General features: G+C 37.0%; 3 protein-coding genes and 1 non-coding gene across 7 annotated transcripts; 3 read left to right on the top strand and 1 right to left on the bottom strand.

The window, feature by feature from the left end:
- The first annotated feature begins 610 nt into the window (after window positions 1-610).
- Window positions 611-4,238, top strand: LOC107774124 (uncharacterized). The gene is made up of 7 exons (XM_016593594.2): window positions 611-765; window positions 919-959; window positions 2,258-2,315; window positions 2,944-3,037; window positions 3,253-3,337; window positions 3,413-3,478; window positions 3,772-4,238. The coding sequence occupies exons 1-7, from the start codon at window positions 687-689 to the stop codon at window positions 3,883-3,885; spliced, it is 537 nt and encodes a 178-aa protein (XP_016449080.1). The 5' UTR covers window positions 611-686; the 3' UTR covers window positions 3,886-4,238.
- Window positions 4,239-4,370: 132 nt separating this feature from the next.
- LOC142169227 (U6 spliceosomal RNA) lies at window positions 4,371-4,471 on the top strand. The gene has a single exon (XR_012698939.1). It is a non-coding gene; the product is annotated as a U6 spliceosomal RNA (small nuclear RNA).
- Window positions 4,472-6,476: 2,005 nt separating this feature from the next.
- Window positions 6,477-10,117, top strand: LOC107774123 (50S ribosomal protein L27, chloroplastic). Of its 2 annotated transcripts, NM_001405188.1 has the most exons (4): window positions 6,477-6,581; window positions 6,706-6,996; window positions 9,561-9,662; window positions 9,736-10,098. In NM_001405188.1, the coding sequence occupies exons 2-4, from the start codon at window positions 6,715-6,717 to the stop codon at window positions 9,922-9,924; spliced, it is 573 nt and encodes a 190-aa protein (NP_001392117.1). In that variant the 5' UTR covers window positions 6,477-6,581; window positions 6,706-6,714; the 3' UTR covers window positions 9,925-10,098. The 2 variants fall into 2 exon arrangements, with proteins under 2 accessions (NP_001392117.1, NP_001392118.1); NM_001405189.1 differs by having other exon boundaries at window positions 6,580-6,996; window positions 9,736-10,117.
- LOC107774122 (protein NUCLEAR FUSION DEFECTIVE 4) lies at window positions 9,734-14,210 on the bottom strand. Of its 3 annotated transcripts, none has more exons than XM_016593592.2 (3): window positions 13,388-14,210; window positions 11,575-12,509; window positions 9,734-11,495 (listed from the first exon to the last, which is right to left on the bottom strand). In XM_016593592.2, the coding sequence occupies exons 1-3, from the start codon at window positions 13,721-13,723 to the stop codon at window positions 10,988-10,990; spliced, it is 1,779 nt and encodes a 592-aa protein (XP_016449078.1). In that variant the 5' UTR covers window positions 13,724-14,210; the 3' UTR covers window positions 9,734-10,987. The 3 variants fall into 3 exon arrangements, with proteins under 3 accessions (XP_016449078.1, XP_075086029.1, XP_075086030.1); XM_075229928.1 differs by having other exon boundaries at window positions 11,575-12,585; window positions 13,388-13,518; XM_075229929.1 differs by having other exon boundaries at window positions 11,575-12,567; window positions 13,388-13,509.
- Between the last annotated feature and the right edge of the window lie 74 nt (window positions 14,211-14,284).

Genomic DNA, 14,284 nt, shown 5'->3' with positions numbered 1-14,284 from the left:
ATCGATGAATGAGATTTATAAGAAAATTGACTAATGCGAGCTATAAATCGCTTTTACAATTGCGACTTATAAATCGTAAATAGTAAATGTGCCTTATAAATCGTTATTGGTAAACGCAACTTATCATCGCAATACTTGTACTTTAAGCCACTATTAAGCTGGTCACAATAAATGTAACTCGGAAGCTTCAATGTCGACGCTTAAAAAAAGAAAAATAAGAGAGCGATCAGTCCTCCGGGCTCCGGCAATCACTAACCGTCTTTATAAATCACAATTGAATAATACGACTTGTAAATTACTATTGAGAAATACATCTTATAAATCAATTGACAAGTGTATTTTATAATTTGCAATCATAAACGCGATTTATAGTAATTGACAAATGAGATTTATATATCAAAATCGCATATTCTCATTAAAATAGTCAAAATCGCATATATTAACTTATAGTAATCGTTATTATAAATTACATTAAATAAAAAAAAGAGAATGTGGAGGAAAAGGATTTTGAAGAGTGGGCCCCGCTGGACGCTAACATTGATTTCAGTTTGCCTTGGGCCACACAAGCGCAAAAGGCTAATATGAAGCAAACGAAACGTCGTCGTCACCCTGGAAATAGTCACTGTACTTGAGCTATACATTCCAATTTTAGTCTCTGCTTTTTTTCTGGCAATCGGCGCACGAAAATGGCAGCCTCAGAAATGCTATCAAAGGAGCAATTGCTTCATCTTTTTGATCGCTTCGCGTTCCTCACCTCCCAACCTGGTACAGACCTCTTCCCTTCTTCAACTTCATTTGCATCTTCACCTTTTCCTTGTTTTTTTTATTTTTATTTTTATTTTTTTATAACTATATGTAAGAGATGTGTCATTTATCCTTACTTTTCTTACTGCTAAGAGTATTTTAATTCCTCAACAGATGTCAAGAAAAGGATTGCTGATGCTGTCAGCGACAAGCAGGTGAAAATTTCGTCTTTGAAAATTACTGTTTCTTCAACTTTATTTAAGAGTAATTAGATTGTTGAATTTATGCATCTGTATCAGCTTAAGTTTTAAGCAGTTGATTCTGTGTAGCTATATATATCAAAGGTGCTTTTATAAGTTCTATTAAGCAAATGCTGAAGCAGCTAAAAACTCAAAAAGGCTTATATGAAAGAATTTTGGTAATTGTTTGAAACAGAATGTTGCTATGTAGTGAAAGAATGCTCTTCTTATTCACTTTTGGCATGCTTTTGAAAAAAAAAAAATTCTTTCTGCTTTTGTTACTTTGTGCTCGATTCTTAAGAAATAAGGTTTCTTAAAGGTTTTATCTTTATGTGAAGTTACTTTACCATTCATAAAGTTTTTCCTCAATATTCAAATTAACTTTTTTATTGCAACATTTTTGCTAGTTAAGTTTTTGGATATAATTATAATTGGGCCCTGAAACTGCAGTATGCATGTGGAGTGTGGACGAAATGAGTTGTGCAGATGTATGATAAGTGAAGAATGATAACTTATTAGTTTACTATTTTACTGTACTAGAGTCTTTTCTAGTTAACAAATGGTTGATTTAATGATTGATTTTGCGGGAAATGCTTGTGGCATTTACTATGAGAAGGTCCCGTTTTTGAATTTCCTTTTGAAGGACCTATTGAAATAAATGAGTGGACAAATTATCACATAAGATATGCACAAACATTTGTTTCCACATCCATGAATTTAATCAAACTCCTTTTGGAAAGCATCAAATCTGTTTCTCCGCTTGGAAAAGGCCATAATGAGCCCCTGAGCCCAAGTGTATATTCCCCACTCCTAAGGGATAGGACGTCATGGGACTTCTGTTCATCTTGTATGTACTACATTGGCGCATGAACTACCTATGCACTCAAAGGAAGTCCCTAGTTGGTTTTGTTCCTCTCGATATCCTCTATTGGGGAATCAAAACCTAAATGGAGCATTATAAGGTGCAACAATGTATTGCCAATGGTGCCTTAATGGAAAATGTTAGAACAAGAGTATCTCATGTGAACTCTTAAGGAAACAGATACCATGTCATGTTGGACTTGGGAGGATCATTTGTGAATGGCTTCTTATTTCTGTATCAATACGGTAAGACTTGATTTTTGGAGAGTCAAAAATGCCTTTCTCATGAATATCATAGTTGTGATCTCCATTGACTTGTTTAATGTCAATATCTTCCATATTCTATCAATAGTTAATTTTCTCCATTTACGGCTGTGCTTTGAAATTGAAAGATGGAACATCGTTGTATGCAGGAGGCTGTTGCTGTTACCACTGCTATCCAAGAGGAGATATTTTCCGAGATGGGAATTGGTGAGCTTTAAATTACTCGTGCTTTACTTCAAGGACGGTTCAACTTAGGCAATTGTTGAGTATTAAAGAGCAAGTGCTCTTTTCTGCTGTATATCATACGTATGTTCGTCTGTACATATGTTCGAGCATGCGTGCAAAGACGAAGCACTTTTTACTCTAATCTAGTTGAACCGTGTCGCTTGGTCATTATATAGTGGTCCTTGTTTTTCAAAAAAGAGATGCCAAGCACCAGTTTTGCAGATAGAGCTGGGCAGAATTGCAGATCTGTTACAATGTGATTTTGCAGAAGTGGTTAATATATACTTGTGATGCTGATGGTGTTTCTGCTGTTTCATAAAATTGTATGTTTAGCTTGGAAGAAGAACTGTATTGCCCACTTTCTACAGGATGATAATCTTGTCATTTTTCTTGTTTCTTAGTTTAATTTGATAAGAAGTTAGATTGAGTTTCTGCTCTCTTTTTGTTATTTTCATTGGTTCAAAAACTAATACTAAAGTTTACCATTGGTGATATGCGGTGTCATCTAATAAATGCGGAAAAAACATACCTCCAATCGTTATTCATGCGTCATATAGTTATATCATTATAATACTATAACCAACGGGAGATCTTTATTTCTCTGCTGCAGATCCAAGATTTGGTCTTACTTGCTTGGGGAAAATAAACATGACCTATGAGAGTGATCGAGACCTGATGATTCGTTTTTATGAATTTGTTGCAAAGTAAGATTAGCCTATTCCATCTGCGTATTGTTAAGATGAACTTCCATTTTGTGTTTATTTCTCCTTTATACCTTTTGAAGAAAATTTCTTGGCACAGTGTTCAATAGGATATTGAGGCCATTCTTGCTAACAAATCCAATACAGATGTAATGAATGTTGAGTTCTCTGAAGAAAATAACTTGGATTTTGTTCCTTCTATTTTACTGGCCATGAAGAGAAGAAATGGCTTGTGAAGAGGCCGAGTTTGGTCCAGACAGGTTTGCTGAAAGATTAAAGATGCAACAAAATTTACAAGAGCAGGTAAGAGATCTCTTCTCTTGATGCTTAATGATGCTATAGATGTGGTAATAAGAGTGGAAATAAACATTTTGACAGCAACTGGAGATGCTGAAGTACATGCGCAACTTTCACATGGATGATCAGTCTGCAATACTTGAGAAGGTAATGATGAAAAACTACATATTAAGACGATCTCCCCATGAATGAAGATGCTGGTTTCATAAATAGAACATTAAAAAAAATGAAATCTCTGCTTGAATAAGTCTAGATAACATTTGTAGAAGTTAAAAAGTACCTGAAGCAATGGGGTTTGTTGACCACGAGCTTTTGTTGTCAGAGTTTACAACTCCATAAAAGTGATGGAACTTACAAAATTAGATTTCCATACCAATTAGCAACTTATTTTGCATGCTGTACCTATGTTGTTCTTCCAAATTGACTGGCATGTTTGACAGATTCACCAGCAGTTGGAGAAGGCCAACTTTGACACTGAAGCTTCTGTGCTGACAGTGGAGCAGATGCAGGATGTTGTTCGACGGAGAGTATCACCTTTGTTCCAGCCCAGATAATCACGGAGCTTTCGTGGAGTTTCTAGTTTTTACTTGCATTTTAATTCGACTGTGCCATTAGATGTTGAACCATGGCCCCCCCTGTCACACCAAGAGGAAGAAGAAATCGAGTGAAGAATAGCAGCTGCTTGCTTTGCTGCAATGAAATGGTTAGGGGAAATTTTCTGCTCTGCTGTCTAGTATATACTGGCTGAAACCCAGGAAGCTGAGGGCTGTAGTTTCAGTTTGTTTACTTGAAAGTAGCGTGACATTTTACTTGAATGAAGTAGTAGTATTAATTTCGTCTGTATTTCAAAGTCTATATGATGTGGTTTAAGTAGACATTTGTTATCTATTTAAGTAAACATTTGGAACAATAGGGACTTAAGATAACTATTAGAGATACGAAAAGCAATCGTTGCGGCATATAATCCAAAAGTAGTTGAACTGAAACAATGTTTTTGCTTGTGAATTCCATTTATTTAGCGATTCTAAAGGAAATATTGGTCCCTTAAGACATCCAACAAAATTGTAACGATACGGAGAATATTAGCATGGCCCATGTGCAACGATCGCAGGCACAAATAGAGAAATAGTCCAAATTTTTTAAAAAAGAAAATATTGAAAGTGGAAATTGGGCAATCTCAACGAGTGATTAACGCAACAAAGAAATGATGACGATGATGGACATTCTTAATTGAACAAAATTCATTTATAGCCACTCGGGCCAAACTTATATCACCCAATAGTCACAAAATGACCCATACAAGTCATAGCCTAAAAACAATAAACGGCTAGTAACTGAAAAATTTGAAAGTGGTGCCACTAAGGAAAATCGGAGCCGCGGCGGCAAGAATTAGTAAACATGAAGATAGCAGAGGCAAGAGAGAAGCAGAAGGAAGCAAATCGGAAGACGATAATCAAAATATTGAAACGCCGGACCTTGTGTACGGACACTGTAAGTGAAAGTGTGACGGCGACGGCGACGACATATCACTATATTCAAGAAACAATGACAGATTAAGAGACTTCATAGTTATATGTAGGCAACAAAATCTTATCTAGTACTCAAAGAAAGATGCACACAACAAAAAGAAGATCTTTTTCTTCCGTTTTCCTTTTGGGATTAGTCTTTTATTCCAGAAAAATGATGATCATGCCACAGAAAAAGCTAAAGGAACAAAGAGTTCGTGAATCTAATACCAAAGACGACACCTTTTTCTTTACAATGAAACTTTTTCAAATTTTCATCTTGTAATCCAGTATATGCATCTCAATCTAATTAGACAACAAGACACCCTTTGCCAAGTCTTATTATAAATGTACACATAATTCTGAACAAATAAAAATTTCCAAATACTAGGAAAAAAGGGAACTGAAATTTAAAGGGGGTTTTCCAAAAAGAAAATAGAAACTCATCATCGTCTTTTTCTTTTCTTTTTTCTTTATCTTTTAGTGAATTAACGGTGCATTGATAAATAACATGAAGAAATGGAAAAGTAAGAAGCTTTTAGTGTTGTATTTCAATGGAGCTGCAGGGTTTTGAGTTGGGAGTTTGAAGTCACGGGAAATAACAGGAAGTTTTATGGTTGTTCTTTCTCACATAACTATGTATAACGTTGAAATATATACAAAATAGACTGTCACTATATAAAATATATATTAAATAGACTGTCACCATACAATTTATATACAATAGACTGTCACTATACAAAATGTATACAAAATAGACCGTCACTATACAAAATGTATACAAAATAGACCGTCACTATACAAAATATATACAATAGACTGTCACTATACAATTTATATATAATAGACTGTCACAATACAAAATATATACAAAATAGACTGTCACTTTACAAAAAAATATATAAAATAGACTGTCACTGTACAATTTATATACAATAGACTGTCACTATAAAAAAATATACTAAATAGACTGTCACTATACAAAATATATACAAAATACACTGTCACTATACAAAAATATACAAAATAGACTGTCAGTTTGTCACTATACAAAAAATATACAAAATAAACTATCACTATATAAAAAATATACAAAATAGATATTTCGAACTATTAGATGTAATATGTTTGGGCATGAGGGACATTTCGTGTCAATGAAAAAAAATATGGGCTATTAAAATTTTGAGGGGCTATAGACAGCGGCGGAGCCACCTTATAGGAAATTTGACACCCATTCGCGGAAAAAATGCATTGTGTAGGTAGGTAAAAATAATAATTGATATATATATATACTATGTGTTGACTCCCCTTAATTTTCTGGTATGTTTACTTTTATATATTTTGACACTCCTTAACCAAAATTCAGGCTCCGCCACTGGCTATAGAGGGTCATTTTCTCTTCTTAATTGGCAACAACTTAAATAAGATCACACCTCCGAATCTCGGGTCTTATTAGTAATAAAAATTATAAGTGTAGCTAAACCACTTTAATAATCTAGAAATTGAATGGAAAATCATATGAGTTAAAATTTTCTTCTATTTTTCCTTTCATACTCTTAAAAAACTTGAACTTGCAGGCTGTAATTTTGCCCAAAAAAACAGTGCGTATAAATCAATTGGGAGGGAGAAAAGGATTTGGTGCGACGAGGTCACACATCCATAAGTGGATAAGCGATAAGGTCTTTTAATATCACTCACTCTCTCGTCTTTTCTTTTGGCAACGTCAGTCCCTTCCCCCTCTGAGAGTAAGCTTCACAATTCCACTTCCCCCCCACCCAACCAAAAAAACCAAAACCCCAAACCCCAATCTTCGACCTCCATTTACGTACTGAACAATTTTATCTTCATTTGTTGTTTTTTCTTTTGCAGCGTGTAAAAATGGCAGTGAGTTTTAGTTTAGTTGGAGCATTCAAAGGACTCTCTTTAGCTTCTTCCTCTTCTTTCCTTAAAGGTGACTTTGGTGCTGCTTTTCCCGTCGCTCCAAAGTTCTCGGTCTCCTTTCCGTTGAAATCTCCGTTGACAATTGAGTCTGCTCACAAGAAAGGAGCTGGTAGCACTAAGAACGGTCGAGATTCTCCTGGTCAGAGACTTGGTGTTAAGATTTTTGGTGACCAAGTTGCAAAGCCCGGTTCTATTATCGTTCGTCAGCGTGGTACCAAGGTCTCAATTTTACTTCTTTATTATGGGTTTCCTCTATTTTCTGCCAATTTTTGCTAAAAAGTTCATATTTTTGTATGTATTTTCACAACTCTGTCGGGTTATTCAGACTTAAAATCACTCATTCTTTGTGCTTAAAAAAGAATCGAAATGCAATTAAAGAGATATAAAAATGGGGTAGTAGTCCAATGCAGAGGAGAGCTAGGATTTTAACTATATGTGTTCTGGATTTTAGAACGACGACTTTAAGTGCTAATAATTGGGTTCTAAAATTTAATATTGGTACATATTTAAAGAATTACTTATCAGAAATACACTGTTTGAGCAGAAGCTATTGGGTTCGGTGGAACTCATAGCCGGGTTTCTAGCTCGGCCCCTGGTCCAACGTTCTACAATTCAAAGAAACTGGGTGGAGCTTGTAGCTCAGTGGATGAGAGCATGTGGCTACAAAGCACGGTGTCAGGAATTGAATCTGATAAGCAATGAACCTTGGGCCTAACTCAGCCTCAAAAGCTAGCTCATGAGGTGAGAATTGCCCAAGACTGAATAAGGAGTCAAATTATCCCATCCCACACCAATGTGGGACTCTAACATAATCCCTCCATGTTCGAAACAATATATATCATCTGAAAAGAGGAAAAAACCGAGTCTTTTTGTGTAAAGAATCACCCTTTGTCATTCTTGGACAAATTTCTCCTTTCATTTTTTTGGTTTGTCTTGCTGGAGCCTGGACATATGTTGTTTCTACCTGTAATGTTCTGTCTCTATAGGTATGAATATCTCTTTATATCTTTCGTGTTTCTCCTTCCATGAATTTGAAAGTATATCTTTCTATCTTTTTTATACGTGATGCGCACAAAATGAGCCATTGCCTCAACTAGTGCCTCCAAAATGTTAGTAGTATATTTTTTGGAATGAGGATGGTCTCCCTTTTGCAATCAATCGTGATTTCTAGGGATGTCAATGGGGCGGTGTGGGTTTGAACGTTAGCGGGGCGGGGCGGGTTTGGGAGTTTGCGGGGAGGGGCGGGGCGGGGCGGGTTCAATTTTTAAATTAAAAAAATCATGCGGGGCGGGGCGGGTCGCAGGTTGTTGGACTCAAGATCTCCACGATCGATTTGTTGAGTGTGTAAACCGCTTTGGAGGCGCTGACAGTAAGTAATTTCAAAGAGGCCTTTCTATTTTCAGTTTGGTCCTGACCATTTTTATTAAGAATTTGATTCATTCATCTTATCAGAGGCAACACCAAAGGCAATACTGAAGCTGATGGAGTCAGATGGCTTGACCATTTTCCATTTACTGGTGTCGAGGTTCTATATACAAATTTAAGATGTTGTGTAGATGTTTGTGGCGTCTTTATATAATGCAACTATTAGCAAAAAAACCACAAAAAAAGAGAGAATTTTTATTAAAAAAATTTGCGGGGTGGGTGAACGCGGGTGGAGTGTGGGCCGGGTGGATGCGGGTTTAAATCCTATGCGGGGCGGGGCGGGTTGAAATTGTGCGGGTTTAAATCCTATGCGGGGCACCGCCTGCCATTCCTAGTGATTTCAAGCCTGCGTGAGCTATAACTCTTCGGTGAAGTCTTTAAAAGACACGAGTAATTGATGTCTAGCTACACATAATAAGCTAGTAGGTGAGTAATGAACAAGTAGGTCATCTATAATGCAATTCCTTCTTTTGCAGTTAGGGATTTGCAAGGAAGAACGCTTACATCTTTCTTATAAATGGTGTTCTGGAAGTTGTGATATTTTCTGTTAAAAAATAGATTTTGGGACTAACTTAACCCCAAAAGCTAGCTCAAAGGGTGAGGATTGCCCCAAACCATATAACGAGACAACAACCCATTTACTCCACCAATGTGGGACACTTAACAGTTCCTTTTGTTGTTTAATGGTGATTGAAATGAATTCAGATGGACCAGTTCAAGTGGAGTATGTTTCAATGTAGTTCCAGTTTTGTTGCCCAATGTCTCACAAACATATATGTGCCTATTAAGTTCTGATGTCCTGATTAGCATTTGATTAAATTTTATTTGTTGGCAATCTGTGGATTGCTTATGGGCGGATAAATTAACTACAAAATGAGGTATTAGAGGGTTAACTGGATACTTCTTTTGCTGTTGTCATTTGAAGGAACAAATTGCTAGAATTTTAAGGTTCTGAGCTCTGATATATCTGACCTTACATGAAAACATAAAATTGGAAGTTTCCTGAAACAAATGACAGAAGGAAGTGTAAAGCATATGTGATTCTTTTGGTATTTCAAGGCTCCACACTTGTATATAATTGCCGAATTGAGTTGTTCTTTTATCAGAAGTGCGACTTTCTGATAATAAGATGCTTATGTTGAGCTGCATAAATTAGTTTTGGGTATATTTATATCTATCAGTTAGGTAATAAATGGGTTAGTGCCAATGATTGGTATTATATTTTGCTCAGAATGACCCCTGTTATAGTTGGCTTGTTCGATTTAAGATAGTTCAGAAGTTGTATTTCTCCATCTAGCATTGCCCTGTATTCTGTTTTCATGATGATTTACTAATTGTCCTCTTGGTGATGCTTCCAGTTCCACCCAGGAAAGAATGTTGGACTTGGCAAGGATCACACAATCTTTTCTTTGATTGATGGACTAGTCAAATTCGAGAAGTTTGGGCCTGATAGAAAAAAGGTTGAGTTCTCTTGCTTACCGCTTGTATATGTGGCACACCAGTGCGATTAACTGGATATGAATAATTGTGCAGATAAGTGTTTATCCACGTGAGGTGCAACCTGAAAACCCCAACAGTTATAGAAACCGAAAGAGAGAGTCCTTCAGATTACAGCGTGAACGCAGAAAGGCACGACGAGAGGGCGTCATCCTTCAGCCTCAGTTGATACTTGCTTCTGCTGCTGCTGAATCCTCTGAGGACAATGCAAGTCCTACTTGCTGATATTGGTCTTTTGATGTTTAACAATTCTGTTGTCATTTTGGTTATTTGTTAGCATTCACTTGGGAACATATGTAGGCCACGTTTCTACATTGTTCTTCTTCCATTGGTCTCTTTTGTTTGTAAATTGCATTACTATAAGCATGAGTAACAATTCTGTTGGTCTTTTGATGTTTAACAATTCTGTTGTCATTTTGGTTATTTGTTAGCATTCACTTGGGAACATATGTAGGCCACATTTCTACATTGTGCTTCTTCCATTGGTCTCTTTTGTTTGTAAATTGCATTACCAGAAGCATGAGTCCTTGTCACAGGTTGCATAAGTAAAGAATGAAATGGCTGATCTGGATTCTTTACTCCTTTACTAAATTGGCTCCATAACTCTAATTTCCTTTCTGTCTAGGGCTAAATTCCCTTCAAATGCAAGACACCCAACTGATAAAAGTCATAAAGACAATGATATTTCGAGGTGGCCACAAGCTCAGAGGATAACAGGAGGCTTAAGTTTTTCTAGGACATATCTTTTCAGCAAGCTAGTATGATTAAATACAGTAAGGTGGTCAATACAAGGGACCGAAACACAAAAATATGCCTTAAGATCAGCTTATAGGCTATAAGCTAAGAGAATAAGACCCTTGGTCTAATGGTCCAGAACTTAATTAATGAAAAGATCTTAAGATATGCGAGAGATAATACTGACAGTGTATAGTTGAGGGAAGTAACATTTAAACGGAAATCATACAATGTTGGCAGCAGAAAATGATCAGCACTGCGTGAAACAGTTGGTGGAAGTCGACAATCAACATTCCAAAGTTTCAAGTTTGACAACAAAATATACAGCAATCAAGACTTGCAAGACAATCTTTTATCTCACTCAAAAACAGAGAGCTTCCAACAGCAAAGGCAGCTGTCCCGTCTCCTTTATCGCTTGACCTCAGCCTGGAGGAGTGCTAATAGTGTTGGCTTGCAGTTTCACCTCCCTAAAATGGTCTCGGAAGCATAAGTTCATTGATAGTGTGTCTTCTGAAAACTAAATTTTCTACCCCTGTTTCACGCGATGGATGAATTATCCACGAGATTTTCCATAGAGATGAGCATATACAATCTTTGTCCGGTGCACCAGAATCATGCTTAGAACAACTGCAATAATGCAGAGTCCAGACATTATCATGGAAGTAAGGAAGAAGCATATAGCACCTTCACACTTCAGAGGTTCATCTACAGAAAGAAAGCTAGACAAAACTGATGCCAAATTTGATTCAGTGCCACGATACTCATGAGCTTGCTTTGCAGCTTCCATATCATATATACTACTAGCAATAACACCTGAGAATACCATTGAACCAGCAGGATTTGCAAGAGTGAGGAAATTGTATAAAGCCCCAAAATTTCTCAAGCCAAACAATTCAGAAGCTGCAGCTGGTACGATTGCCCAATGAGCTCCATAACCAAGTCCAACCAAAAGAGTACCAATGTGCATAGCTCCAGGCCAACCCATTGCAAAGAAGAAATGCCCAATGGCCATTATGACTTGAGCAACAGCCATTGCTGCATGTCTCGGATAGGCATAATCCCTGTCGTAAAAAGAACAATGTTATACGAGGAAAAATTTCTTAGGACTGAACATTCATGTAAGAAGTGAATGTTATGTACCTGACGATTATTTCAGAAAAGTAACCACCGCCAATACGACCAAGGAAGTTCCATATGCTGATCATAGAAACAAATACATGTGTGTTATCATATCCTAAAGATTGGCTTATCTGACCCAAGTTATCGATCACAGTCAAACCAGATCCAGAACCAAAAAGTAGTGAGAAAAACATAAGCCAAAAATCTGCCTTTATTAAAGCCTGCATTAAGGTGAAGTCCTCTCCCCTATGAGGTCCCCTTCTTCTTTTGATCCTCACTGCTCCTTTTGCAGCTGCCTGAGCTAGTTTTGCTTGCAGTTGTGCAATTCTTCTTTGCCTTTCTGAAGCTGGAAGCGCGTCCACTTCCTTAGGCTTCTCGTCTTCCACTTCACTAAATATTATTTCATGACCATCACCAAGCTCAGATTTGCTAGTTTCTTGTTTCTTTGACTCAGATAGAAGTCCCTCTTCTACTGGTTCTCTTGGATCTTGAAAAAAACTCGAGGAGATAGGGATCACGATAGGAATTGCCAAGAGGATAAACAATATAGCCGTGAAGATTGTAATGACAATGTGGCTTAAATCAATAAGGTCTTCAACAAGCATAACTCCCATCAAGTAAGAAGCCAAGAGGAGGCATATGCTGTAAATAAACGAAAAGTTTAACCCATCCGAAGGCCTGACTTGTTTGTGGCCTCCAACAGGCCTGATTATAAACATGAGCGCGATAATTACCATTGCCGGTCCAACAGCTATCATAAATATAAGTGAAGCATGATCTGGAGAATGGATCACTGCATATATCTGAGTCAAAATTGCACCACCCAATCCTGCAAATCCCTTGAGTATCCCCACCACAGGGCCGCGACTTTTAGGGAAATTTTGCACACATGATACCAGAGCTGCTGTGTTAAAGTAGGTCTCGCCATTTGTTCCGATAAATATCAGAATACACATCTGGAAGGAAGCAGCTAAAACTATGTCAATTGTTAGACCAAACTAGGAGTCCACAACACTGCATGATCAACATGGTCTGTAAATAAGTGAGTTTGCTCCAATCAGAATAGAATATCTAACAGAACATCTCCAAATGAATGATCAAATAAAAAACCTTCTTACATTCTAAAGATTGTTGATAAACAAGAAAATAAGCATAGTTCTTGTCAGATGAAGAAAATTGGATAACTATCAAGATCTGAAACACTTTCTATAGTTAATTGATGCAAAAGAAAACATGACTACAGAAGGGAAAAAAACACTCCCAAGGGGATTTTCATTAATCAAAATTTGTCACTCAGTTAAACAGCTGTGCAACCTTATACCTTCTTGGCCCATAATTCAATGTATAGCATCCAAAATAGGCTATAAAAGGGCAGCCCGGTGTACTAAGGGGTCCGGGGAAGGACCGGACTACAAGGGTCTATTGTACGTAGTCTTACCCTGCATTTCTGCAAGAGTCTGTTTCCACGGATCCAAAATAGGCTATAGTAGACTAATAAAGAATGGATTTAAGTTTTGTACACCGACGGTATAAAAAAATTCTTCATACTATCGGTGCAATTTAGCAGATTATCAATCTATTTACTATATTAAACTTGATATGAAGAATTACTAATTGTTGCAGGTCATATTTACCTGATAGGGTAAAAAGTTAATACAAACTTAATTCATAAAGAATTCAATAAACGGATTTACCATACCATAGTTAATAGAAAGGATAGTCAAACAGAGCAGACCTTTTCAACTAAAAACTACTAGAAATTAAGCAAGAAAGTTTGGCACTTTTGAAATCAGAATTAAACAGATTGGATGAAGATAAAAGATGGGGTACTCACAGCCCATAATGGCAAAGAAGGAGCACGAGAAGTGACAATGAGCCAAACCCAACCATAGCCAATGAAGTTTTGAATAGCACCCACAAGAAGTGCAGCCCACAAAGGCAAGATTTCACACAAAGTTCCAGCCAAGAATCCAACACTATCACCCAAATCTTTAGCCACACCCAACCTCGCAATTTGCCTCTGATTATAATTCAGAGACTTCTTAATCGTTGGAGAAATGCTGCCGAATAAATATCCAATGCCAGCACATGTCTGAATCCACATTGCAGCTACAAAAACGAGCCATCTGTTGTTAAAGAGGAAACCAACACTCTCTTTCAAATGAACCATTATTACAAGAGTCTTGAGATAGATATTCTTAAGCTTATGATCAACTATTGTTTTTAATCAAAGGACCACAGACCTTGCTTTTATCATGTATGTACGGTCACTTTCTTAACCTTTTTTTTTCTTTCTTATAGCAGTGATTGAGAAGAGCAGGGGATAAAGGTCGGGGACAGAGTATATCAGTATTACTTTCTAGTAAGTATGATGTTTTGTCGGGTTGTAATGTACCATAATTTATGTAACTGAAAAGAAAAGAATCTAGCGGAAAGGGTGGGAGATAAAGATCGAAGTACTGCTCTTTATCTATGATCCATGTATTTAGTACTTGAGACAGTAAAGGTTTGCACTAATTTCGCGGAATTCAAGAAAAGACCAGAAGACCAAGGAACTACTTGACACAGTAGAAGAAAACAAATTAAAGAGAGGGCAGTACTTCCGCATGTTACAACTAACAAGAAGAGAGACGACACAGTTAAGTGGTGTGCCCCGCGCCAAACATTACCGCAGCTTCCTGCATGCTATACTTAATTTGTGTTTACGTGGGGGCTTATATTGGCCTCCTCC

This window comes from Nicotiana tabacum, chromosome 14 (assembly GCF_000715075.1).
Source record: "Nicotiana tabacum cultivar K326 chromosome 14, ASM71507v2, whole genome shotgun sequence".
In the NCBI taxonomy this organism is placed as follows: domain Eukaryota; kingdom Viridiplantae; phylum Streptophyta; class Magnoliopsida; order Solanales; family Solanaceae; genus Nicotiana; species Nicotiana tabacum.
Note: the sequence above shows the minus strand (reverse complement) of the source record. Positions and strands in the feature narration are given on the sequence as shown.

Bases quoted from the DNA above. Each gene is read 5' to 3' on its own strand.
- LOC107774124 (XM_016593594.2), top strand. From the start codon at position 687: ATGGCAGCCTCAGAAATGCTATCAAAGGAGCAATTGCTTCATCTTTTT. The intron at 960-2,257 runs GTGAAAATTTCG...CGTTGTATGCAG, and splicing joins ATGCTGTCAGCGACAAGCAG to GAGGCTGTTGCTGTTACCAC. The intron at 3,479-3,771 runs GTAATGATGAAA...CATGTTTGACAG, and splicing joins AGTCTGCAATACTTGAGAAG to ATTCACCAGCAGTTGGAGAA.
- LOC107774123 (NM_001405189.1), top strand. From the start codon at position 6,715: ATGGCAGTGAGTTTTAGTTTAGTTGGAGCATTCAAAGGACTCTCTTTA. The intron at 6,997-9,560 runs GTCTCAATTTTA...TGATGCTTCCAG, and splicing joins TTCGTCAGCGTGGTACCAAG to TTCCACCCAGGAAAGAATGT. The intron at 9,663-9,735 runs GTTGAGTTCTCT...ATAATTGTGCAG, and splicing joins TTGGGCCTGATAGAAAAAAG to ATAAGTGTTTATCCACGTGA.
- LOC107774122 (XM_016593592.2), bottom strand. From the start codon at position 13,723: ATGGTTCATTTGAAAGAGAGTGTTGGTTTCCTCTTTAACAACAGATGG. The intron at 12,510-13,387 runs GTGAGTACCCCA...GCTTCCTTCCAG, and splicing joins CTTCTTTGCCATTATGGGCT to ATGTGTATTCTGATATTTAT. The intron at 11,496-11,574 runs GTACATAACATT...TTTTTACGACAG, and splicing joins TTTTCTGAAATAATCGTCAG to GGATTATGCCTATCCGAGAC.